Here is a 27,631-nt window from a genome sequence, read left to right on the forward strand (position 1 = left end):
ATGCCCATCACCTCACCTGAACCCGAACAGTTTACCGTGGGGAGGGCGCCTACCTCTTTGCGGTCCTGCAGACACTCCAGCACTGCCAGGTTGTTGGTCCAGGTGTGCTTGGGACAGAGGCGGGTCAGGTCCTCCCGGCAGGCCTCCTCCTCCGACAGCTTCCAACCGGTCGCCCTTCGAGGCTGTGAGGCCCCAGCGGCTGCGGCTGCAGGTGCATCCTTCGCCGGCGGATCAGCGGGTCTGAGGACGGGCGGGTTGTGAAGCTCGGAAAGCGTGGACACCAGCCTGCCGCGTGCCCGTGAAGCCCGACTGTCATACCTGCTCCTGTGCCTCGAAGCTGCTGTTCACCGTGGTGAGTGGTGGTGGTGGTGGGGGTGTTTAGAGAAAAACTGGTCATTAATTCAGGGTTGCAAAAGTCTTCTTAATATCAATCTCCTGTATCTAACACTAGATTGACAAAGCTAGAAGATGGTGAACAAAGGAGAAGACCAAAATATAACTTAGAGTAAAGATTGGACTTAACCCTTATGTGGTGGACTTAAACTCTCTATATAGAATTTATTTGGAATATATTGTTAAATGAGACCTTGAAATCCCAAAGTAGCCAAAAAGTAAATGAATACAGCTTTAAGTAAAGAGTATTTCTTTTTTTATAAATATAATTGCAAACATAATGAATAGGGTGTGAAGTTATCTACATTTCATGTGCATTCATTGTTAATCGTGTTAGTAATAGCTGGTTCTTGTGCTACGCAGGGCATCCGGTCAGCGGAGAATGCCAGGGGGAGATGCTGGACTACCGGCGGATGCTGATGGAGGATTTCTCTCTCAGTCCGGAGATCGTGCTTCACTGCCGGACGGAGATCGAGGCCCAGTGCTCCGGCCTGCACCGCAAAGGCCGCACACTGCACTGTCTGATGAGAATCGGTCGCGGTGACCGGAGCAATGCCATGGACAGCGTCTGCCAGAACGCTGTAGGACCATTGCATGAAATAATCAGTCCTTCATTCAATCAGTCATCATGAAATAAAACTGCAAATTTAGCTATTAAAAATGTTGTTGTCAGTGAAGAACATTCAGATGTTGTATTGGCTAAATACTTCACAAACAGCAGACACTGTGACCGGTCCTCTGAGTTGTCATGTCATGTCGGGCAGAATTTTGTTTGATCAGATTTGCAGTCACTGGGGGTTGATAGGTTGTCAATAAAATAATGACAAATAAATAAAATCCAGCTTTTTGCCATTAAATTAATTTCCTGAATATTCTTTTTCCTCACTGCAGCTTCAGACTCTGATCCAGTCTGCTGATCCAGGAGGCGACTATCGGATCGACCGGGCTCTCAACGAGGCCTGCGAGTCCGTTATCCAGACTGCCTGCAAACACATCCGCAATGGAGACCCAATGTGAGTTGGTTACACACGTGCACACATGCAACTGCTTTCAGGTTAAGCTTAATCGGAATTTTAAATGATAATCAGATGATACTTTTTAAATTTAGTTTTTATTAAGACTTACATAAGTACATAAGCATTCATATTTTCACTGCTGCTGTTATCGTGACCGAGTACAACAGTGACACGCTGCTTTTTTTATCATAAGAATATTAAAAAAGGAACCAAAACAGACACAAGTGCTAAAATTAATAGTCTTAATTACCATGACCACAATTTAATCGCGTATGTGCTTAAAGTTAAGGGGAGCCGCACTGTGTTGAAAATTACGTAATTACCATTCAGCATATTGTAATTCAAGTAGTCTAGAGGGAGCTTAGACTCAACTGCACCTTCTCTGGCTTCTGCTTTTCGGCTTTAGAAACTGTAGCATGAAAGATTGAAAATATCCATGTCGCAGGTAAGATACAGTGCGGCGATAGCTCAAACGTAGGACTTTAACCTGGCAGATTGGGGTTTGATAAAAACAAAAAAACAGCATATGTTTATCCCATAGGCATCACATGTAATTGTTAACGGTTAAAACAGGGGGCTTAAAACAGCAGGAGAGACCTGCAGGAGAAGGATGCCTACTTTCAAAATCTGCCTTTTTTCATTCTTCGGATTCCCTGGTAAACACCAATTCATGTGCTGGTATGTCTGTGTGTGTCGGTGTGCAGGATCCTGTCATGCCTGATGGAGCATCTGTACACAGAGAAGATGGTGGAGGACTGTGAACACCGCCTGTTAGAGCTTCAGTATTTTATATCCAGAGACTGGAAGTGAGTGTGCCCGCTGATGCTGATGGGAATGCGACAAATTGGCATTGTTCAGCTGTAGAACTTTCTCTGGTGTTTAAGCTTGTTTTCCTGGTTTATATTAAGTCCAGCTAGATAGTTAGCCTCTTTTTTTCATCAGCACGCAAAAGACGTCGTGGCCTGGTAGAAATGATCATGAGGGAGCCAATGCTATTAGTACGTCCCCTGCCACTACATTTCATTCCCCACATCCTGTATAAGGGTATTAGGACTTTGTGAAGGTAATTAATTTAGTCATGAGATTTAGTTCCAGGTGGTCTGAAGAAAACAGAAGAGGTTTGTTCATTTTAATCTCAGCATTGTGTGTTGTATCCTGTCTTATCTTGGACATTTGGCATGAATACTGTTGTGGAAGTTTTCCACTTAAATAAAGCCTGCAGATGAGCGGTGAGCGGTAGCTAACATTCTTAAATTCATGCACACAAAGAACAGACAAACAAGCTTGTGGAGCCCTCCATGGCCGCGGGACAGACGGTCAGCAGAGTTCTCCTGAGCCTAGCATAGCTCTCAGTTAAATACCTTCTCCAGGAACAAAGGCAGTACACAGCTGTTTCACACCTTAAGGTTCACACTCCCTTGCTACTTCCCAGAGTCCTCAAGAGACAAAAGACTGGTCCTCTGGAGTTCCTGTTTCCCCAACATCTTTGCTACACCCCCTACCATTTGTCTCAAGTATGAGTGTCAGACATGTTAATACAATAACATAATGCGATTAAATACCTAGGTAAAAGAAATTCCTATACAATCCCACCCTTTGATTCTAAAATCAAGAATCACATTAAAACCAGAATTTCTTTCCTGATATTCTGTATATCACATCAACATTATTGTACACTTAAAGGAGTTTCACACTGTGTGTCCTCACTTCACTGTTCTCCCACCACCCTTTGTTCATCTTTAATCTTCCCCACAATCTAAGCTCTCACATGCAAACGGAAACAACAATGATACAGAGGAAAGGTCTTCTCCAGAGTGTCAAAGTACTTTGCATGGCAAAGTGAAACAGCATTAGGTGGTCCATTCTCTGTCACAGTCATGGCTCCTGGGGTCTGTGCCATTTACAGAGTCATAATTCCAACGCTGATCTTCCTTGCGCTGTCACTTTTGGAGCTTGGCACGCTCTCTCCATCCATCGATTTCTGTTCCAACGCAGCTGTAGATTTAAGGCAGAGCACGTCGTACACCTTAGTTGTCTTCCTCAGCGTCAACGACGAAACTCTTTCATTTTATTTTTAAGATTTTGCTGTTCAAAATCTCCTCATGACAATCCTTTGGAAGCCAACTGTCGTTTGTCTGCTGTCCTGCAGATGGTCCCTGCTTCTCAGTGGTCCTCTTGAAGCGTTCTCTCCTAGTCATAGTTTGCATCTGCGCCTCAGTCAATCCTTCCATATCCCTCATGTCACGGTTCCTGCAATTTAAAAATGAAAACTTCCCCGGAAAAAACCCTCTTTTGCCCTATGTTAGCTTATCGCAATTAGACATACACAATAAAGTTGTGCACTGTCTCTTAAAAATTCTCAGGGCTTCTCCCCTGAAGTAGCTTCACTTCAGGCCCTGTTGTAAGAAAAAACATTAGCCAGTGGTGTGTCCTGCTGTAAATCATGTGATTAGATCATATGATTAGCCCTCTGCTGTGGAAAAAGTGATATAGATGTTAGCGCAGCGCGTCTGTATGCACACTTTCCCACAGTGACCTCTGCACTGTAAACAATACAAGGTCATGAATAACACACCGCTGGTAAATTCACAAAGACACAGAAAGTGGCAATTAAAAGGTTAAGTCAGCACGGCTCAAAAGCCCATGCAACCCGTTGCTGTCACCTTTCTGCTCCTGTAAAAAGAAACATACATATATACATCCACCCTTTTGTCTCTCTGGGTGGAGGTGCAATCTTGCATATTGGTGTCAAGTCAGTCAAGTTTTTGTCAGTCCAGTCAATCCCCGTGTTTATTGCTGATAGCAGAACCTCTTGTGTCGCATTAAGTTTCTACTGCCAGCAATATGACGACATTTCAAAAAGAACAAAAAAGAATTTTAGAATGGATTACCTCGCGAAATCCTTTTAGGCAGGGACTCATTATCTGATTGCGTCCCAAATAAGTGACTTTCTCCAGAGCCCATTGTAAAGTGGAGAAGCTCAGTTTGCGATAATTTTCAAGCAAAAATGTAGTATAGCGCTTTCAGATCCAATCGTGCAGGCCTGCTTGAAAAAGAGAAAATTGCCAAACAAAATCTCAGTGCACTGTTAAAAATCAAAAAATATGAAGGCCTAGTTTTAGAAGTTGTCTAAGCATACTCTGTTAGAATGATAGATCAAAACAACTAATTGGCAGGTTTAAAGTGGTACCAAAAGAAAATGCATCAGTAAATCTCCAAAACTTTCATCCACCAGTCACACACCTCACACAACAGCAATATTCTATTAGATAATGAGTTTTGTTTTCCCCATGTACCCAGATGTGTGTCATGATAAGACCTCCCTCACACATCAGAAACAAGAAACTGCATTTCTTGTCTTCAGGGCGAGATTCTTGGAGCTTGTGTTCTCAGGGTGACAAACACATGGAAGTTAAGCTGTAAAACAATTCAGCCAAACTTGGCTTGAGTGTTTCTAATGGTGTTAACCTATAATTTCTTCCGACTGCTGCACGTGGAAAATTGATCCGGGTCTGCTCTTCACCTGCAAGTGACACACTGAGACATTTTGATCATTCTTCTCATTGCTTAAAACAACACATCTCCCCTCTCTGGTTCTGAACTCCCCTTTCTTAAAAACCCAGAGAGATTGTAGTTGTTTTACGTTGAAAAACACCAAACCCTCTTCCTATTTTGCTTATTTTTATCAACAATTCTGCTAAAAAAAAAATTTCGTGTGTGTCCACCCTAGGGGAGCTGGTGGCCTGCAGTACCACCTTCTCCCTCTAGTTGGAAACAACTGTTACACACATTTCTACACTCCTCTCTCTTTTTTTTTTTTTTCTCCTTGTTTTTGTTCCCCATTTTCAACATTTTGTAACCCATTTTTCACTGTTTTTACACACACATCAACGTTTCCCACACAGCTGGTAGGACAAAGGTACCTTTTCCCTCAGGGGTGATCAGCCCGTCCACGGAACCGTTGTTCAGCGACCACACGGACCACCCTGCTCACAGCGCCATTTTGTTGTGGAAGTTTTCCACTTAAATAAAGCCTGCAGATGAGCGGTGAGCGGTAGCTAACATTCTTAAATTCATGCACACAAAGAACAGACAAACAAGCTTGTGGAGCCCTCCATGGCCGCGGGACAGACGGTCAGCAGAGTTCTCCTGAGCCTAGCATAGCTCTCAGTTAAATACCTTCTCCAGGAACAAAGGCAGTACACAGCTGTTTCACACCTTAAGGTTCACACTCCCTTGCTACTTCCCAGAGTCCTCAAGAGACAAAAGACTGGTCCTCTGGAGTTCCTGTTTCCCCAACATCTTTGCTACACCCCCTACCATTTGTCTCAAGTATGAGTGTCAGACATGTTAATACAATAACATAATGCGATTAAATACCTAGGTAAAAGAAATTCCTATACAATCCCAAGAGGAATTTTCAGAAGTTCAAGAGTTTTCACATCGCAAAATGCAACAGGGTTGATGATACAGTTTGTGTAGCACTGTTATAGCAGAAAGGATAAAACTTTGTCCATTTATATACACCTTATGGACAAAAGTATTGGGCCACACCTCTTAACCTTTGAATTCATGTGATTTTAGTCCCATTGCCACAGGTCCATAAAATCAAGGACCTAGCCATGTAGTCTGCCTTTACATACATTTGTGGCAGAGTGCGTCGTTCTACAGCTCACTGACTTCAAACATGGTTCTCTGGTGAAGTGCACTATGGCAGCAAGTCAACTTGTGGCATTTGTTTCCCATCAATTCAGTTCCAGTTCAATTCAATTCAGTTTAATTTATATAGCACCAAATTACAGCCGTCTTCACCTCAAGTTGCTTTATATTGTAAGGTAAAGAGTGCTAAGGTGCACAGTGGGTAAAAACCGCCAACTGAAAAAACTGTAGGATTGCAAACCTCCTCTGGCATTAACATCAGCGCAAAAACGGAGTGCTGGGAGCTTTGTGGTGTGGGATTTTATGCCCGAGCAGCTCCTGTAGGTATAATGCGCAGGTGGCCCAGTAACTTTTACCATGTAGTGTATCAGAAAATTTGGTAGGCTGATGATTTTGAGAGTAGTGATGGGTAACATGAAAAAAAAAAACAAAAAAACAGTTGAAACTGTACAATAGAATGACTTGAATCAGCAGGAAACAGGACTGGAAGGAGGTCTGTTTTGTGGGTGTGTTTTAGTGTCTATTAAGTCTTTGTCTTCCAGACTGGACCCCATCCTTTATAAGAAATGTCAGGCTGACGCCGCCCGCCTCTGCCACACACACGGCTGGAACGAGACCAACGAGGTGATGCCACCGGGTGCTGTCTTTTCCTGCCTCTATCGCCATGCCTACCGCACAGAGGAGCAGGGAAGACGGGTACGTTGACAGCAGAAGCAAACACTTTAGATCACACTAAGCTGTTTAGGTATAATATTTTGGTTGGTTTAGGGTTATATTTGGTCATAGCAGCAGGCATAACTCTGTTTTTTAAATTTAACAGGTGAAATCGGAAAAGCAGGTAAGAACTCTGATTTTACCTAAATCAGCTCGTGCTGATCCTGGTGAGGAGTTAACTCGATGATGATTGTAATGGTGATGGTTGGAGCAAGGCTGAATCAAACTTAACCCCATGGTGGCGCTACAACAACTCGGGGCATGATCAGAGTCAGTCTAATGTCAAACTTGATTTAATATAATTATATGGTCTCAGTAATCATGGTGTATGCATGTGTCACAAACCTTCAGTGTGAGCGCCATTTCAGAAAGGTGGGACATTTTAGCTGTTTCACACATCCACACAAAAAAAGCCTTTACTATGTGTGTAAATGCACAGTCATTCGGCAAGCTAAACACGCTTGGATTAAAACTTGAAACTGTTGAGCAGCTGCAGGAAAACAAGTGGTGCCACTAAACAGATAAACACTAAAGATCAATATTTGTCATGAAAATTAATCAGTTTAAAAAAATAATGAAAAAACAGCAGTTGAAAAGTAACTTGGCGTGAAAGAAAATGCTTCAAATCATGCTTCATATTGAGTCGATGTTGTGATGATTTAACTTCCCTCGTGTTTTAAAAGCAGTGCATCCAGATTGGCTCATGGTTGAAAGCACTGTCTTGAAAATGCTGCCATGCATGATGTGTTTTTTCTACAAATGGAGATAAGTTCTGCTTCGTGATAGAGTTTTACTGTAGGCAGCATGAAACGTTCCACAGAGATAAAAAAAACCACTCGAGATTTAAATAATGCGTCGTGGTACATTCAGTGTCTGCGGTGAATGGGGATGGTGACCTCAATCAATGCAGGCTGTGTTATTGTAAATCAGTACATGAGTAACCAGGAGAATTCAGGTTTTTATAGATTTTTCAACTGCTCAGTTGAGAGCTACTCACAAGAAGCCACGCACAGTGGGCTGGTCAAACACACACAACGGGCCCTGTCCAACACCTAGTGCAGAACCACACGGAGGAAATCCACCAGAAGCCTCTCTCACCCAGCGCGCTGCTCTCTTCCAGCTTATATCACCTCTGGAAGGTAATTGGTGATAAACGAGGGCAGACGAGCAGCAGCTGCTTCCTGAGGGAGACGGCAGGGGCAGAGAGAGACAAGGGGGAGGGTCAAGAAAAAAGGAGGAGGAGAGGGAGAGGACAACACCACACCCACACACTCCCACAGCCTCACGGGATGTAACAGTTTTGGGTTTTTTTAGCTTTTTCATCAAATTTCCTGAAAATGACAGATTATTGAAAATAAGGATTTACAAGATGACAGAGAGGATTTTTTTTTGGCTTCCTAGCTGGTATAGCAAGTCTGGGCTTTAATCTCTTGGTCACCAGGTAGCGCTGCAACACAGTACTTTAGTGCAGGTCATATGGTTTTCCTTATTTTGTGTTGTATAGTTCCAAAGTTCCCCAAAAATTTAGATCAGTACAAACAATCCCAAGCTCAGGGTTCAGACTGGTACTATAGAGCACTATGCAAAAGCCTCGAGCAGCCCTTATTTCTTCACACAGTTAATGGGAAACTGGTCCAGTAAAGTATTATAAACATAAATGGAAATTCATGGCCACCGTCTTCAGTCAGTCAGTCTAGTCTTTGTGGACAGTTCTCTCAGGTGCTTTGCTGTTTTTTTCCCCTTGTTTAAGGACATGACTTACTTATATTGTTTGTCTGTTGTAGATAGTTTTTTAGGTCTGCCACTAGTTTCCTCAGCTTTTTGAGGGACACGTTTCACACCATTCCGAGACAATTTCAAATTGGCCCCTTGCTAAGTTGTCTGTTTTGTATAGACAGAACACTGCATCATCCCTGGAGTTAGGAGTAAAAACAGTCCTCTGAAAACAGACTGTACAAAAACTGGATGAAAAAGGAGGGGAAAAGCAGCAGAAGTCAAACGAAGATCTTCTGAAAGGCTGGAGAACTGTTGCTCCAGACCATTTTTTAAAAAAGTAGAAGAAACTCACTTTGGATGCAAAATACAAAGAAATGAGGGGTGGCTCAGGACTTTTGCACACTGCCAGCTCTGTATGATCTCAGAGCAACCAACCGCTGTTTAAATCTTCTGTTTGTGAGAGGCATCAGGTAGACGATGAACTGAGAGGCTACATCAACACCCAGTGTAAGATAACCATGTTTTTATGTTTTACTATGAATCATGCATAATACCCCCTTTTAATCTAGTGAGCTACATATAGCTTACAATTTATACCCCTTTGAAACCCATTTAATCTACATTTAATTCAATTTAATTAACTCGCTATCCATTTCCTCCATCCAAAATAACATGATAATGATAAAAACTGGAAGTCCAGGTAAGGCCCCAACCAGAGAGAGACTAACTGAGCAGACTGAGAATGTAAGCAAACAAATAACAAACCAGCTACAACGACAAACATAAAACCCTGTAAAGGGTGTTCTCTGCCAGCAGGGTCTGTGCAGCTCTGTTGGGGAAAAAAGGCAAATGATTGTGACAATAATGTTCATTATATATCAGAACCTGGCACTTACTGAACTACTTAATACAGATCCACACGCCATCATGGATCCTCACGGAAGAAAACTGTGAATGGGTGTGTGTTACAACCTTGTGACCAGTGATGTATGTGTTTGTTTGCAGTTATCTCGGGACTGTAAGGTGGAAGTTCAGAGGATTCTCCACCAGAGGGCGCTGGATGTGAAGCTGGACCCAGAGCTGCAGAAACGCTGCATGACCGACCTCGGCAAGTGGTGCAGCGAGAAGACAGATGCTGGACAGGTGAGCACACAGCGGCCGTTACTGCTGCTTATATCTGTTAGAGTTCTCTGACGCCATTCTGCCAGCCTGTGGCCTTTGATGTGCACACAGTGTCATAAATCCTGTGGCTGGAAAATACTGGGACTAGTCTAGTTCACATGTAAACTGGCCTATAGATGTATCCTGTCTTATCTTGGACATTTGGCATGAATACTGTTGTGGAAGTTTTCCACTTAAATAAAGCCTGCAGATGAGCGGTGAGCGGTAGCTAACATTCTTAAATTCATGCACACAAAGAACAGACAAACAAGCTTGTGGAGCCCTCCATGGCCGCGGGACAGACGGTCAGCAGAGTTCTCCTGAGCCTAGCATAGCTCTCAGTTAAATACCTTCTCCAGGAACAAAGGCAGTACACAGCTGTTTCACACCTTAAGGTTCACACTCCCTTGCTACTTCCCAGAGTCCTCAAGAGACAAAAGACTGGTCCTCTGGAGTTCCTGTTTCCCCAACATCTTTGCTACACCCCCTACCATTTGTCTCAAGTATGAGTGTCAGACATGTTAATACAATAACATAATGCGATTAAATACCTAGGTAAAAGAAATTCCTATACAATCCCACCCTTTGATTCTAAAATCAAGAATCACATTAAAACCAGAATTTCTTTCCTGATATTCTGTATATCACATCAACATTATTGTACACTTAAAGGAGTTTCACACTGTGTGTCCTCACTTCACTGTTCTCCCACCACCCTTTGTTCATCTTTAATCTTCCCCACAATCTAAGCTCTCACATGCAAATGGAAACAACAATGATACAGAGGAAAGGTCTTCTCCAGAGTGTCAAAGTACTTTGCATGGCAAAGTGAAACAGCATTAGGTGGTCCATTCTCTGTCACAGTCATGGCTCCTGGGGTCTGTGCCATTTACAGAGTCATAATTCCAACGCTGATCTTCCTTGCGCTGTCACTTTTGGAGCTTGGCACGCTCTCTCCATCCATCGATTTCTGTTCCAACGCAGCTGTAGATTTAAGGCAGAGCACGTCGTACACCTTAGTTGTCTTCCTCAGCGTCAACGACGAAACTCTTTCATTTTATTTTTAAGATTTTGCTGTTCAAAATCTCCTCATGACAATCCTTTGGAAGCCAACTGTCGTTTGTCTGCTGTCCTGCAGATGGTCCCTGCTTCTCAGTGGTCCTCTTGAAGCGTTCTCTCCTAGTCATAGTTTGCATCTGCGCCTCAGTCAATCCTTCCATATCCCTCATGTCACGGTTCCTGCAATTTAAAAATGAAAACTTCCCCGGAAAAAACCCTCTTTTGCCCTATGTTAGCTTATCGCAATTAGACATACACAATAAAGTTGTGCACTGTCTCTTAAAAATTCTCAGGGCTTCTCCCCTGAAGTAGCTTCACTTCAGGCCCTGTTGTAAGAAAAAACATTAGCCAGTGGTGTGTCCTGCTGTAAATCATGTGATTAGATCATATGATTAGCCCTCTGCTGTGGAAAAAGTGATATAGATGTTAGCGCAGCGCGTCTGTATGCACACTTTCCCACAGTGACCTCTGCACTGTAAACAATACAAGGTCATGAATAACACACCGCTGGTAAATTCACAAAGACACAGAAAGTGGCAATTAAAAGGTTAAGTCAGCACGGCTCAAAAGCCCATGCAACCCGTTGCTGTCACCTTTCTGCTCCTGTAAAAAGAAACATACATATATACATCCACCCTTTTGTCTCTCTGGGTGGAGGTGCAATCTTGCATATTGGTGTCAAGTCAGTCAAGTTTTTGTCAGTCCAGTCAATCCCCGTGTTTATTGCTGATAGCAGAACCTCTTGTGTCGCATTAAGTTTCTACTGCCAGCAATATGACGACATTTCAAAAAGAACAAAAAAGAATTTTAGAATGGATTACCTCGCGAAATCCTTTTAGGCAGGGACTCATTATCTGATTGCGTCCCAAATAAGTGACTTTCTCCAGAGCCCATTGTAAAGTGGAGAAGCTCAGTTTGCGATAATTTTCAAGCAAAAATGTAGTATAGCGCTTTCAGATCCAATCGTGCAGGCCTGCTTGAAAAAGAGAAAATTGCCAAACAAAATCTCAGTGCACTGTTAAAAATCAAAAAATATGAAGGCCTAGTTTTAGAAGTTGTCTAAGCATACTCTGTTAGAATGATAGATCAAAACAACTAATTGGCAGGTTTAAAGTGGTACCAAAAGAAAATGCATCAGTAAATCTCCAAAACTTTCATCCACCAGTCACACACCTCACACAACAGCAATATTCTATTAGATAATGAGTTTTGTTTTCCCCATGTACCCAGATGTGTGTCATGATAAGACCTCCCTCACACATCAGAAACAAGAAACTGCATTTCTTGTCTTCAGGGCGAGATTCTTGGAGCTTGTGTTCTCAGGGTGACAAACACATGGAAGTTAAGCTGTAAAACAATTCAGCCAAACTTGGCTTGAGTGTTTCTAATGGTGTTAACCTATAATTTCTTCCGACTGCTGCACGTGGAAAATTGATCCGGGTCTGCTCTTCACCTGCAAGTGACACACTGAGACATTTTGATCATTCTTCTCATTGCTTAAAACAACACATCTCCCCTCTCTGGTTCTGAACTCCCCTTTCTTAAAAACCCAGAGAGATTGTAGTTGTTTTACGTTGAAAAACACCAAACCCTCTTCCTATTTTGCTTATTTTTATCAACAATTCTGCTAAAAAAAAAATTTCGTGTGTGTCCACCCTAGGGGAGCTGGTGGCCTGCAGTACCACCTTCTCCCTCTAGTTGGAAACAACTGTTACACACATTTCTACACTCCTCTCTCTTTTTTTTTTTTTTCTCCTTGTTTTTGTTCCCCATTTTCAACATTTTGTAACCCATTTTTCACTGTTTTTACACACACATCAACGTTTCCCACACAGCTGGTAGGACAAAGGTACCTTTTCCCTCAGGGGTGATCAGCCCGTCCACGGAACCGTTGTTCAGCGACCACACGGACCACCCTGCTCACAGCGCCATTTTGTTGTGGAAGTTTTCCACTTAAATAAAGCCTGCAGATGAGCGGTGAGCGGTAGCTAACATTCTTAAATTCATGCACACAAAGAACAGACAAACAAGCTTGTGGAGCCCTCCATGGCCGCGGGACAGACGGTCAGCAGAGTTCTCCTGAGCCTAGCATAGCTCTCAGTTAAATACCTTCTCCAGGAACAAAGGCAGTACACAGCTGTTTCACACCTTAAGGTTCACACTCCCTTGCTACTTCCCAGAGTCCTCAAGAGACAAAAGACTGGTCCTCTGGAGTTCCTGTTTCCCCAACATCTTTGCTACACCCCCTACCATTTGTCTCAAGTATGAGTGTCAGACATGTTAATACAATAACATAATGCGATTAAATACCTAGGTAAAAGAAATTCCTATACAATCCCAAGAGGAATTTTCAGAAGTTCAAGAGTTTTCACATCGCAAAATGCAACAGGGTTGATGATACAGTTTGTGTAGCACTGTTATAGCAGAAAGGATAAAACTTTGTCCATTTATATACACCTTATGGACAAAAGTATTGGGCCACACCTCTTAACCTTTGAATTCATGTGATTTTAGTCCCATTGCCACAGGTCCATAAAATCAAGGACCTAGCCATGTAGTCTGCCTTTACATACATTTGTGGCAGAGTGCGTCGTTCTACAGCTCACTGACTTCAAACATGGTTCTCTGGTGAAGTGCACTATGGCAGCAAGTCAACTTGTGGCATTTGTTTCCTATCAATTCAGTTCCAGTTCAATTCAATTCAGTTTAATTTATATAGCACCAAATTACAGCCGTCTTCACCTCAAGTTGCTTTATATTGTAAGGTAAAGAGTGCTAAGGTGCACAGTGGGTAAAAACCGCCAACTGAAAAAACTGTAGGATTGCAAACCTCCTCTGGCATTAACATCAGCGCAAAAACGGAGTGCTGGGAGCTTTGTGGTGTGGGATTTTATGCCCGAGCAGCTCCTGTAGGTATAATGCGCAGGTGGCCCAGTAACTTTTACCATGTAGTGTATCAGAAAATTTGGTAGGCTGATGATTTTGAGAGTAGTGATGGGTAACATGAAAAAAAAAAACAAAAAAACAGTTGAAACTGTACAATAGAATGACTTGAATCAGCAGGAAACAGGACTGGAAGGAGGTCTGTTTTGTGGGTGTGTTTTAGTGTCTATTAAGTCTTTGTCTTCCAGACTGGACCCCATCCTTTATAAGAAATGTCAGGCTGACGCCGCCCGCCTCTGCCACACACACGGCTGGAACGAGACCAACGAGGTGATGCCACCGGGTGCTGTCTTTTCCTGCCTCTATCGCCATGCCTACCGCACAGAGGAGCAGGGAAGACGGGTACGTTGACAGCAGAAGCAAACACTTTAGATCACACTAAGCTGTTTAGGTATAATATTTTGGTTGGTTTAGGGTTATATTTGGTCATAGCAGCAGGCATAACTCTGTTTTTTAAATTTAACAGGTGAAATCGGAAAAGCAGGTAAGAACTCTGATTTTACCTAAATCAGCTCGTGCTGATCCTGGTGAGGAGTTAACTCGATGATGATTGTAATGGTGATGGTTGGAGCAAGGCTGAATCAAACTTAACCCCATGGTGGCGCTACAACAACTCGGGGCATGATCAGAGTCAGTCTAATGTCAAACTTGATTTAATATAATTATATGGTCTCAGTAATCATGGTGTATGCATGTGTCACAAACCTTCAGTGTGAGCGCCATTTCAGAAAGGTGGGACATTTTAGCTGTTTCACACATCCACACAAAAAAAGCCTTTACTATGTGTGTAAATGCACAGTCATTCGGCAAGCTAAACACGCTTGGATTAAAACTTGAAACTGTTGAGCAGCTGCAGGAAAACAAGTGGTGCCACTAAACAGATAAACACTAAAGATCAATATTTGTCATGAAAATTAATCAGTTTAAAAAAATAATGAAAAAACAGCAGTTGAAAAGTAACTTGGCGTGAAAGAAAATGCTTCAAATCATGCTTCATATTGAGTCGATGTTGTGATGATTTAACTTCCCTCGTGTTTTAAAAGCAGTGCATCCAGATTGGCTCATGGTTGAAAGCACTGTCTTGAAAATGCTGCCATGCATGATGTGTTTTTTCTACAAATGGAGATAAGTTCTGCTTCGTGATAGAGTTTTACTGTAGGCAGCATGAAACGTTCCACAGAGATAAAAAAAACCACTCGAGATTTAAATAATGCGTCGTGGTACATTCAGTGTCTGCGGTGAATGGGGATGGTGACCTCAATCAATGCAGGCTGTGTTATTGTAAATCAGTACATGAGTAACCAGGAGAATTCAGGTTTTTATAGATTTTTCAACTGCTCAGTTGAGAGCTACTCACAAGAAGCCACGCACAGTGGGCTGGTCAAACACACACAACGGGCCCTGTCCAACACCTAGTGCAGAACCACACGGAGGAAATCCACCAGAAGCCTCTCTCACCCAGCGCGCTGCTCTCTTCCAGCTTATATCACCTCTGGAAGGTAATTGGTGATAAACGAGGGCAGACGAGCAGCAGCTGCTTCCTGAGGGAGACGGCAGGGGCAGAGAGAGACAAGGGGGAGGGTCAAGAAAAAAGGAGGAGGAGAGGGAGAGGACAACACCACACCCACACACTCCCACAGCCTCACGGGATGTAACAGTTTTGGGTTTTTTTAGCTTTTTCATCAAATTTCCTGAAAATGACAGATTATTGAAAATAAGGATTTACAAGATGACAGAGAGGATTTTTTTTTGGCTTCCTAGCTGGTATAGCAAGTCTGGGCTTTAATCTCTTGGTCACCAGGTAGCGCTGCAACACAGTACTTTAGTGCAGGTCATATGGTTTTCCTTATTTTGTGTTGTATAGTTCCAAAGTTCCCCAAAAATTTAGATCAGTACAAACAATCCCAAGCTCAGGGTTCAGACTGGTACTATAGAGCACTATGCAAAAGCCTCGAGCAGCCCTTATTTCTTCACACAGTTAATGGGAAACTGGTCCAGTAAAGTATTATAAACATAAATGGAAATTCATGGCCACCGTCTTCAGTCAGTCAGTCTAGTCTTTGTGGACAGTTCTCTCAGGTGCTTTGCTGTTTTTTTCCCCTTGTTTAAGGACATGACTTACTTATATTGTTTGTCTGTTGTAGATAGTTTTTTAGGTCTGCCACTAGTTTCCTCAGCTTTTTGAGGGACACGTTTCACACCATTCCGAGACAATTTCAAATTGGCCCCTTGCTAAGTTGTCTGTTTTGTATAGACAGAACACTGCATCATCCCTGGAGTTAGGAGTAAAAACAGTCCTCTGAAAACAGACTGTACAAAAACTGGATGAAAAAGGAGGGGAAAAGCAGCAGAAGTCAAACGAAGATCTTCTGAAAGGCTGGAGAACTGTTGCTCCAGACCATTTTTTAAAAAAGTAGAAGAAACTCACTTTGGATGCAAAATACAAAGAAATGAGGGGTGGCTCAGGACTTTTGCACACTGCCAGCTCTGTATGATCTCAGAGCAACCAACCGCTGTTTAAATCTTCTGTTTGTGAGAGGCATCAGGTAGACGATGAACTGAGAGGCTACATCAACACCCAGTGTAAGATAACCATGTTTTTATGTTTTACTATGAATCATGCATAATACCCCCTTTTAATCTAGTGAGCTACATATAGCTTACAATTTATACCCCTTTGAAACCCATTTAATCTACATTTAATTCAATTTAATTAACTCGCTATCCATTTCCTCCATCCAAAATAACATGATAATGATAAAAACTGGAAGTCCAGGTAAGGCCCCAACCAGAGAGAGACTAACTGAGCAGACTGAGAATGTAAGCAAACAAATAACAAACCAGCTACAACGACAAACATAAAACCCTGTAAAGGGTGTTCTCTGCCAGCAGGGTCTGTGCAGCTCTGTTGGGGAAAAAAGGCAAATGATTGTGACAATAATGTTCATTATATATCAGAACCTGGCACTTACTGAACTACTTAATACAGATCCACACGCCATCATGGATCCTCACGGAAGAAAACTGTGAATGGGTGTGTGTTACAACCTTGTGACCAGTGATGTATGTGTTTGTTTGCAGTTATCTCGGGACTGTAAGGTGGAAGTTCAGAGGATTCTCCACCAGAGGGCGCTGGATGTGAAGCTGGACCCAGAGCTGCAGAAACGCTGCATGACCGACCTCGGCAAGTGGTGCAGCGAGAAGACAGATGCTGGACAGGTGAGCACACAGCGGCCGTTACTGCTGCTTATATCTGTTAGAGTTCTCTGACGCCATTCTGCCAGCCTGTGGCCTTTGATGTGCACACAGTGTCATAAATCCTGTGGCTGGAAAATACTGGGACTAGTCTAGTTCACATGTAAACCGGCCTATAGATGCAGAGGTTCACACATTAGGGGCTGCCGCACAGTAATGGTTGAAATGCTTACCTTTGTTCTTGCTGCTGAATGTGTGCCCCTGTCCAGGAGCTGGAGTGTCTGCAGGATCATTTGGAGGACTTAGTTTCCGGCTGCAAGGACGTCGTGGGCAACCTGACAGAGCTGGAGTCAGAGGTTAGCAAAGTTAAACCGAAAGCAGGCAGGAGCTGTTAGAGAAACAGTGTTGACACAAGCGATTCTTGTCTCACCTTCACATTTATGACCCGTTGCTGTCTGTTTCGTTGTTCAGGACATCCAGATCGACGCTCTCCTCATCAGAGCCTGTGAGCCCGTCATTCAGGGACACTGCCACGTGAGCATATTTGACTTTACCTTAGGACACGTGAGGGAAAAGTGGTGGCGGTAACCTGTTGCATGCCCGTTTGTGAAGTTATGTAGAGTGGGCATTGTGTCAAAGAGACTTTAAAACATTTTGTCTTCAAACCTCAAATGCTAAAGATCTGCAGGGTACGTAAAGATATGTTTCAGTTGCTCACAGTGCTTTTGGTCTCACATGGGTTGGTCAACACTACCCAGATAGCAAGGAGACATTGAACAGATGTTGATTTTCCATCTGAACCATCAGAATCGTCATGCTTGAAATGTCAACACAAAACCAATGTTGAAACAACATTGAAATACTGATGAAACCTGACACTGACATTGAAATAACATTGATTCACTGTTGTTCTGTCATCGTTGATTGTTGATCTATTTATAGTTGACAAGGTGACAACAATCACGTTGAAAAACCATTGATTTATGGTTTCGCGGGAAATTAAAGCTGCTACCACTTGGACTATTCCATAGCCCCCCCTCTCACAGTGGTACATCCCTTCAGGTAACCATTGTCTTGTACAGTAGAGCGGGACATTAGATTTACTCTCAGCGGAATTGACCGGAGAAGGCATCAGTTCATGCATTGCACTGGCCTGCACCACGATTAATATAAGGTAAGAATGAATGACTTTTGTTCTGTTCGTTATTTCCACGGTTGCATTTGAATAACAGTAAAAAACAAACAAACTTGTTAATGTAAAGTTTCGGACAAAATGTGGGAGCCCGAAATTGTGTCTACTTTCATCTTACAATCCGGCAACAAATAAATTGCACTGCGAACAAAGTCAACAAAGAAAACATTTTCGTTTCATACTTTTCCGTTATATTCCCTTACAAAGCTAGCTAGCTAGCTTCGCTTCGAGGGTTCCTTTGTTCTTGCCGTCGCCTCGGCGCTTGACCCAGACTTTCGCTCTGTAGTTGCTTTTTAGCATAGTACTACAAAAAATTGTAAATCTGTGATATATGATTGATAAACGTAAAGGTAACTGTATAAATGTGTTCAATGACTTTGTTACTTTTAATGATTGGAGAGCACCCGCTTCGATTCGCACTCAATTCAAACTTTACGTTGCACGCTCACCTAACTTTACGTTGCACGCTCACCTAACTTTACGTTGCACGCTCACCTACCTTGCGTTTGCACCTTTTGTCCACACGTAAACTGCGTTTTATTATTTATTTATTAGTTTTTCGCCTCTCACTGCTTAAGCCATTAATCTTTCTGGAATTGTTTTTTTTAAACAGATGCGACCTCACAAAAGATATTAGCTATGCTGTCAGACCTGACGACAGCTGTTAACGAACTCCGTGAGGAGGTCAGAGCCATCCGCCATCCCTGCTGCAATGAATCGGTAGATGCTGGGGTTCTGCCTCTGGATTTGTCCTTGCACAACATTGAGGAGCTAAACAATGCAGAGGCAGCTCTTCAATCATAAGAGGCAAATAAGGCAATGGTAAGTATATAAAGGTTATGTACACTTTGTAACTATAAAGTGTAATAGCTGTCAGATGTGATTTAAATACATAACAACGGCCTGTTGATTAAACACACAAGCACTTGCATACACATTTAAGACATGAGACACGCTAATTCCATCTCTTAAAATGTGTCTATAGGTGAGACGCTTTGCCTTGATTGGAGGGACCACACTGGAGGTGCGAGTCCGCCGTGTAATGGCTTATGCCATTACAAATGAGCTGGCCTCGGTACTCAACTGGGCAGGGAAAAAAACCAAGGACCAGACAAAGCAAAAAATGGCATTTAAAGATACAGTGCTCTGCAAATGCATATATGGTGGTAAGTTTTACAGTTTTTTTTGCTATATTACTTTGTCTTTCTTAATAACAAGACTTTCATGTCCGGTTAATCTGGAGATGGAGTCTTTGGTCTTTGGCTTGTTTAGTCCTCGGGTTGTAGTTGTACAGCCCGAGGACCCCATGTTTATTTTGTTTTAAAGGCTACACGGCACACCATGCTAAGACTTATCACTTTTTCCGCTCATAGCTCTTTGGGAATCAAATGCGGCAGTCTGGAGATTTACGCCTGGTGACTTTCATGTTTATCAGCCTAGGAGTTTACATACTTTCTCCCCGCTGAAGACAGTTAACAAGAGCTTATTCATGTGCTCTAATTCACTTTTTTTGTTTGTGTGTGTGTATTTTTTTTCTAGATGGCCTGACGCAGCAGTTAGGGGCAAACTCTATGTCCGAGTTTGTCTTTGCACAAGCAGTGCAGAAATGGCTCCGATACGCCCCAGATCGTATGGGTATGGGTGGTGCAGGACGCACATCATGCATCCCCATCCCAGAGTAAAAAATTACAAACTTCTGTGAAACATATAAATGTAAATAGGAAACTGTCTTTTAATAAAGTATTTAGCAAACGAAACATGCCTATTGACCTTTTTTTGTTTATTTTTTTTCTCTGTTACATCACATGCAATGCTTTCTTATTTTAGGATATTAATATTGACATGATACATTGTGAGACATTTGTTGTTGTTGTTTTTTATAAAGGGTGTCCAATTTGAGGAATAAGTACAATTATGTGTTTAGGTGGTTTAAGTATTGATGGAAACATGCAGTAGTTTAGTATTGGTTAAAATACTTATAAAGAAAGGTAGATTTCCAGTCATGATTTAACTGTTGTTTTAATAAAAAGCAACTGTGCGAAAGAGGTGGAAAATCAACACCATAGCTCAACAGTGTTTCAATATCAGAATCTGACATTGTTTCAATGTCAGGTTTCAACATTGATTCAACATCAAAACCTGACGTTGTTTCAACATTAAAAAAGGGTGCAAGAGTGACGTTAGGTCAACGTCACACTTCAACGTTGGTTCAATGACGTCGCCTGATATTGACTCCACGTTGTTTCAATGTTTCCTTGCTATCTGGGTAATGCATTCTTTTCTGTTGCTTGCACTAAAATAAATGTTATTCAGTGTGGCTCCTCAAGAATATACACGTTAAAATAATCAAAGGAACACTTTTTATTTAGACTATAGCATCAAGTCAGTGAAAACTCTAGAATATTGATCTGGTTAGTTTAATAGCTCAGAGGGTTGTTAATCCAGAAGAGAGACAATTACTTTAGAGAGCTGGACAAGACTGTAGGAGGTCCTTAACCCATCAACAGGATCAGTATCTGTTCTTTTGTGTAAGAAGGAACATTTTTTGAGCAGTGTATTTATTTTCCGGAGTATAGCCAGAGTATTTTCATTTATTCCACTGAACAACGACACTGTGGTGGTGTTGTGCGTTGTTGTCCCTGAATGTCTCGTAAATAGAAACATTTTGGATGTTTGCATTGTTATTTGTGTGTGCAGGATGTAGCTGATAACCAGATCGACACAGGTGATCTGATGGAGTGTTTGGTTCAGAATAAACACCAGAAGGAGATGAATGACAAATGTGCAGTTGGGGTTACACACTTCCAGCTGGTGAGTGATCATGAAATTCTGTTTTCCGTCTCTGTTTCTCTCTGCACTCTGTGATACAGGTTTCTTTTTCTTGTTGTTCTTGTCTTTGATTTTGAATTTTATCTTCAAAGAGCTGATAGACTCAGAGAAGCTTTAATATTTGAATATTGTTTTTGAGTTACACAATAGTGACAACAAGAATGAAATAAATGCAAATAATAGTAAAAACGAAAAAAGGATAATACTATCACCATAGTATCCCTGTGCTTCTCTCTCAGATTCAAATGAAGGATTTCCGGTTTTCCTATAAGTTCAAAATGGCCTGCAAGGAGGATGTTCTGCGCTTGTGTCCAAACATCAAGAAAAAGTGAGACTCTATGACTGCTAACCAATGAGAATAGTGCAAAATCTCCTTGAGGTTGAGCTTGAGTTTAACATTTTAACTGATTTAATTGGACATAAGTGACTCTCTGTGTGACCCTGCAGAGTGGATGTTGTCATCTGCCTCAGCACCACAGTGAGGAATGACACGCTGCAGGAGGCCAGGGAGCAGAGGGTGTCTCTGAAATGTCGTAAACAGCTGCGGGTAGAGGAGCTGGAGATGGTACCACACACATACGCACACACGCACACACTCAGACTTCTTTCAGACAGTCTGACAGCCACAGTGTTACCTAACCTTTAACGTATCCATGACAACACAATGTTTTGCTTATGTCATTTGATCTCAGCACTTTAAACTTAATTTTAGACTGTATATAAAAATGGACATAGCATCCAGGTATAAAAAGTGAAGCCAACATAGAAGTGTCTTCAGCCGAGATTATCTTTAAATTTGGTTAATTAGCTAATGACTGTAAACTTGCTCCTCACACTGTTGCCAACATGAAAGTGTAAAAATGTACAGACAGTTTCACATATTTTTGATGGATGGGTCAATAAACCTGCAGTGTGGGAAAAAGTCAAAAGCTTCCTTATTGTCAAAACAGTGGTGACACCTATTAGCTAACGTTGAAACATATATGAAACACACAAGTAGCTTAATAGAAAAAAATAGTGTTGCGCTAACAAATATAGTTATTGCATTGACATGTTCCAACAAACAGATGCATTCTTATGAACTAAAACGTAATGCAGTGGCAGGTGGGCGCTCCATCATCTTGAATAGATGTTTTATGTATGTGTCTAGAGACCAGCCGCATACGTTTTACACCAAAGGCAGAGGAGAAGAGAACTTGTAGGTGCTAGTGTGGCATAGAGGTAACATGACCGCAAGCCTCCTCTTCCTTACCGCAAGCCGAATTTCCTGACCTGAAGTAGGGCTCTAACATACAAAAACATGCATAAACGTGCACATTTATTGCCGGGATTGCCGCAGTTACTTATTAGCAACAGGTTAGACATGCAACCTTCCAGATAAATAGATGTGAACTTCACTGACTCGTATCGGACTCTTTTTACAGTTTTACAGCCTCCACAATTCACTAACTTAATGTTTTATTCAATATGGCTAGAAACCAGGAGCTGAGCTTATAAACCTATAAGCTGGGTAGTGTTTACTGAGGTCATAGAGAAATCCTTCTTTACAACTGGAAGTCTTTTTGTAGCCATGGGAGTTACCCGAGGCCCATCTGCATTAACTTCACTTTTCACAAGGAGGATAAATCCATTTTTTTACTATGTTCATAGTGCAGCACTGGTGACTGGAGTTTTACTGTAATATGAAAGAAATCTTGCAAATTTGATCTTTCCTGGTCAACACTGATCGGGAATGTCACTATAAGAAAGAACTTTTCTTATCAGTATCTCACGATAAGAAACAGCTACTTCCGGCTGTTCAGTGGGTAGATCTGCTCCTATTGATTTGGCAGATGGTTTAAACACTAGATGTCCTTTATGACACAACCCAAAAGGGACATGTCTCCTTCTTGAATCGGACTAGGGATCTTTTCCTCATTAAGGGAATGTGTAAAGTACGACACTATAGAACCACCAAGTAATGTTTAAGTCCTACAGTTTATAGACCAGTATTAAAGTTAGTGTTTCCTCAAGCATAAGCTTTTTTAGGATTTATAAAACTAGACAATAACACACTACTGTGTGAACTGTGATACAGAAAAGCACCACGGGACATTTAATCTGTAAAACCAGGTTCTACTTTGGCTTACTTTTGTCAAAAATCGGTTTTGTAAAAAATTTTCTAAGAAAAACACTAAAGTTTCCTTTTTTTCCCTCTCATTCAGTCCGAGGATATTCGGTTGGAACCAGAGTTGTACGAGCCCTGCAAGTCAGACATCAGTCGTCTGTGTCCCAACGTAGCATTTGGTAACGCTCAGGTAGGGAATGCAGTGTTGTGTAAGAATAGAAGCATTGTATTGTTCTTTTCTGCTGTTTGCCTCCACTCTTTATCGTTCTCGTCTTCACTCGTCCTGGCCCTCTGCTCCTACTCAGATGATTGAGTGTCTGAAGGAGCAGAAGAAGCAGCTCAGCCAGCGCTGCCACCAGCGGATCTTCAGACTGCAGGAGGTGGAGATGAGCGACCCTGAGCTCGACTACCAGCTCATGAGAGTCTGCAAACAGATGATCAAGGTGAAGGAGGCAGGAAAAAGGGAGAGGAGATCGTGGGGAAAAGCACTGGGACTGAATTCTGTCATTGTGGTGCTGTGTTTTTGACTGAGAGTTGTGAAACCTCACTCTTTTATTAAAGTTTTTTCTCATCTATACCTTTGTGCTGCAAAACCTGCTGAAATAGTTTGATAGGAAACTTCTACTGATTTAATTTTAGCAGTGGTTTACATTTTATAATCTTGGCACATATTCTTTATATAAATTGTAAACCAAAAAGCAGCTATATGTTTTACAACCTGAAATGAGTAAATGGACTTAATTCCTCTTCACAGATGACCCACGTTCTGGACTTCCTGTGATTTTGCACACGTTTACCTTTCAGTTACTTTTTCTGCATATTTACTTTCATATGTACAGTTTTACAGCCTCACATTAACTGTTTAACACAGTGTGACTAAACTATGGCTTTATGGTCTTTTTGGAGTAATTGTCAGCGTGTTCCTAGATCTCATTATCTGTACAAACACCATTACTCTCTCCTGCAGCGCTTCTGTACAGAAGCGGATGCCAGGAATGTGCTCCAGTGTCTAAAGCAGAATAAGAACAGTGAGCTGATGGATCCCAAGTGTAAACAGATGATCACCAAGAGGCAGATCACACAGAACACAGGTATTCACACAGAACCACACAGAGTCCCATAAAAAAGACCGTAGCGTCCTCTGTCCTCATCCTTCTCTTCCTCCCCCTTCAGACTACCGTCTGAACCCAGTGCTGAGGAAGGCATGTCGAGCCGACATCCCAAAGTTCTGCCAGTCCATCCTGAACAAAGCGAGCGAGGACGGTGAACTGGAGGGTCAGGTCATCGCCTGCCTCAAACTCAAATATGCTGACCAGGTTAGAGCACAACTCTACTAAGGTCGTGTTTGTTTCAAAGATACAGGCAGACATTGTTTTTGCTGTAAGTTGTAGTGTATGCCTTTCAACAGTGTTGTGAAAGACGAAAATCTATAACAAGGTGATTGATTGTTGTTAAATTGTGTGTTTTCTGACCGGGGTTTGTTTTAGAGATTGTCTTCAGACTGCGAAGACCAGATCAGAGTGATTCTCCAGGAGTCTGCGCTCGACTACAGACTGGACCGACAGCTGCAGATGCACTGCTCAGAAGAAGTACGTGCTTACACACACACACACACACACACACACAAAGACAAACAAATGAACAATTCTCTCCTCCTTTTTTTTCTCCCTCTGCAGATCTCCAGATTGTGCGCAGAGGAGGCGGCTGCCCAGGAGCAGACTGGTCAGGTGGAGGAGTGTCTGAAAGTCAACCTGCTTAAAATCAGACAGGAAGCCTGTAAAAAGGTACATGTCCACAGTACAACATAAGATGAACTTGATTATTAGCATATTTCTGTTGGTGTGTTTGTTTGGGTTTCACCGCAACAAAAAAAGGCTCACTGAATCTTAATGTAAAAACTCACATATCCCTTATTTGTTTGTGTTTGCAGGAAGTCCTGAACATGCTAAAGGAGAGTAAGGCAGACATCTTTGTGGACCCGGTCCTCCACACAGCCTGTGCTCTGGACCTGAAACACCACTGTGCCGCCATCACGCCGGGCAGAGGACGACGTGGGTGCTTTCACACAATCTTTCTTCTTGTGCAAAACTGTCAGGCTGGTTAGATGGAGCCAAGAAAGTATTCTAATCAGAGTCCGCTTCCCAATCAATGACTGTTTACTAATAAAGTTTGCTTGTCCATCTTTTCCTCAGCCTGAAAGGCTCATGGGGTATCATTGTCGCCATGCCAACAAAAACTCAAGAATCAGGCAACATAGGTTTTTCAAATTGATACCTTAAGGGAACAAGTTTATATCTCAGTAACCTCAACTTTAAGATTGACCTCAGAGGTCAAGGTTTTTTGAAAATCTTGTGAATGCGTTAACTTAAGACGGAGGTCACCTAGGATTTTCAAATTGGTACCATAGGTGCTTCTACTAGGAGGCTGAGGGGTTTGAATGTCTTTCACTGAGATTCTTTTTAGTGTTTGGTCACCAAAACTAGATTTTTCTGTCCCTCTCCATGCAGAGATGTCGTGTCTGATGGAGGCGTTACAGGACAAGAGAGTTCGCCTTCAGCCTGAGTGTAAGAAGAGGCTTCAAGACCGCATCGACATGTGGAGCTATGCTGCAAAGGTAAACATCAAGAGTTGGATTACAGTGACAATTGGGACTAGAGCTTCCACCCTGATGCCAACACACAGGTAGCATCAGAGGAAGAGTTGTTAGGTTGCGTAATGTAGTTTCTGTGAGTTACCTCAAAACATTTGTGCACTAATCATTCTATTAGTGTAAAGATACTTCACTCTATCCAGGCAAACGCTGACGCTAGCCCCCTCCCTCTGTCCTATAGGTGGCACCAGCAGAAGGTTTCTCAGACCTGGCCGTGCAGGTGATGACATCACCCTCCAAGAACTACATCCTGTTCATGATCGCACTGAGTGTGTGCGTCCTGTTCCTGGTGGGGCTGCTGTGTGGTCGAATCACCAAGCAAGTGACGAGAGAACTGAAGGACCAATAGAAGACAGAGCGCCCCGATGCTTCCGAAAGAACTGAGTCCTTAAACCTTTCCCTACCTTCCTCCTCCTCTTCCTCCTCCTCCTCTCTCAGATGCCCGATCTGTAACCAGCCAGCCTGCACAGTGCCAACACCAGTGCCCAGCTCTGGACCCCGTTACCCCCTCGATGAATCCTAAAATCTCCCTTTGGACATCTCCAAACTCTGCGATAGCACCGGCTGTCTGATTCAAGTGTTTTTCCTCAATCATGTTTGTTTTGTTTTTTTTTAAAAAAAAAACCACAAATCTGCTTTTGCTGAGGATCTTGTTTGAGTTTCTAACTAAGCGCTGTTCTTGATGTGACTGAGGGCTGTTGCTTCTGGGGCTAGAATTGCTCTCCCCCCCTCCCCCCCGGTTCAGTCCTGACGCTTTTATTTTTGCGATATTTAATGGCGACTGGAGCATGCAGCGCAACAGGAAACCGTTTCTTTGGAAGTGACTGCAGCAGCCTGAGTTGTTCAACTTTGTGGTTGAATTCTGACAAGTTCCTGTTGCTTTGAAACATTTTCTCATCAGTCACAAAGTCCCATCCTCTCTTCCTTCATCTGGACCAGTTCAGATCCATCTTGCTTGTTACTGACTGGAAATGAAGGTCCAGCTGCTCTCAATATTGTCATTGACTGGATTGTCCTGCGCACATGGTTTTAAAACTTAATTTAAATGCTAACTTCATTGCACTTCTGTTTGTGTGTTTTTTAACATTATGCCTTATTTATTGTCTGATGATGTTTTAGTTTCTTTTGAGTTTGATTGATCTTTTATGTTTTTTTCCTGGAAATCCAGCTAAATACAGATTTTGTAGTCTACAGTGAGACATGCAGAGAAGTACAGCTGTGTATGATGGAGCTTTAAAAGTACTAATTGTAAAAGGTTTAAAACCTTCCAAAGTTAACTAAAATGTTGAGAAGAATGTGAAGAAAGAACTGCTATGACTTAGAGATGTCAACTAGAGCTGAACTAGGACTGGACTGTACCTTTCATGCAATACTCATTTGCACCATAAGATGGTACTTTTGTTAAACCATAGTAGCAAGGCAAAAAGCAAAACCTCTTGAGGAAATGAGCGGGTAACTAAGGCCTTTGTCATAGGCTTCAACACCAGTCAAAGACTTTCTGGTGAATGGTTTCTATAGGTTACTGGCAGTCACAATGAGGTCCTGGCCCAAAAGCTTACTTTGTGTTGCGGTCACTAGCAGAATGCTGCGATTGCCCAGAGTGTTTGCCAACATGTCTGCAAACTCTTGATAGCTAACCACAAAGTGGTAGTGAAACTTGGAAAAGTGTAACACAAACAGGAAACGGAACCCATTTATCTTTAAAGTAAAAGTTGTACGTAACCATTGAAACCAACACTTTTCAAGACGCAACATTTACGTCTTGAAGGTGGTTGATTTCTGTCTGGTCTGCGTGACACTCTTTTACATTTTACAGCCACTAAGTTTAGGGAGTTTTTCCTTCCCACTGTCGCCAAGTGCTTGCTCATAAGGAGTTGCCTGATTGTTGGGGTTTTACTCTATATTGTAAGGTAACCTACAATAATATAAAGATCCTCGAGGTGACCGTTTTTGTGATTTGGCACTATATAAATAAAATGTAATCTTTAAAAAAAAAA

At 42.2% G+C, this 27,631-nt stretch overlaps 1 protein-coding gene and 1 long non-coding RNA gene across 2 annotated transcripts; both read left to right on the top strand.

Moving 5' to 3' along the window:
- LOC148106478 (Golgi apparatus protein 1-like) lies at positions 1-27,631 on the top strand. Its single transcript, XM_087843577.1, has 24 exons — positions 1-89; positions 264-352; positions 757-974; positions 1,285-1,406; positions 2,114-2,215; positions 6,611-6,764; positions 9,504-9,641; positions 12,013-12,067; positions 13,825-14,003; positions 16,743-16,880; positions 17,126-17,212; positions 17,328-17,390; positions 20,746-20,859; positions 21,117-21,205; positions 21,325-21,442; positions 23,082-23,174; positions 23,290-23,427; positions 23,952-24,075; positions 24,158-24,300; positions 24,472-24,573; positions 24,661-24,768; positions 24,915-25,035; positions 25,492-25,598; positions 25,816-27,631. Exons 1-24 carry the CDS (start codon positions 1-3, stop codon positions 25,981-25,983), a joined length of 2,859 nt encoding a protein of 952 aa, XP_087699703.1. The 3' UTR covers positions 25,984-27,631.
- On the top strand, positions 18,253-19,805 carry LOC148106479 (uncharacterized). The gene is made up of 3 exons (XR_015719418.1): positions 18,253-18,870; positions 19,034-19,214; positions 19,588-19,805. It is a non-coding gene; the product is annotated as an uncharacterized LOC148106479 (long non-coding RNA).

This window comes from Neolamprologus brichardi, chromosome 1 (assembly GCF_056152115.1).
Source record: "Neolamprologus brichardi isolate AB-2024 chromosome 1, ASM5615211v1, whole genome shotgun sequence".
NCBI lineage: Eukaryota > Metazoa > Chordata > Actinopteri > Cichliformes > Cichlidae > Neolamprologus > Neolamprologus brichardi.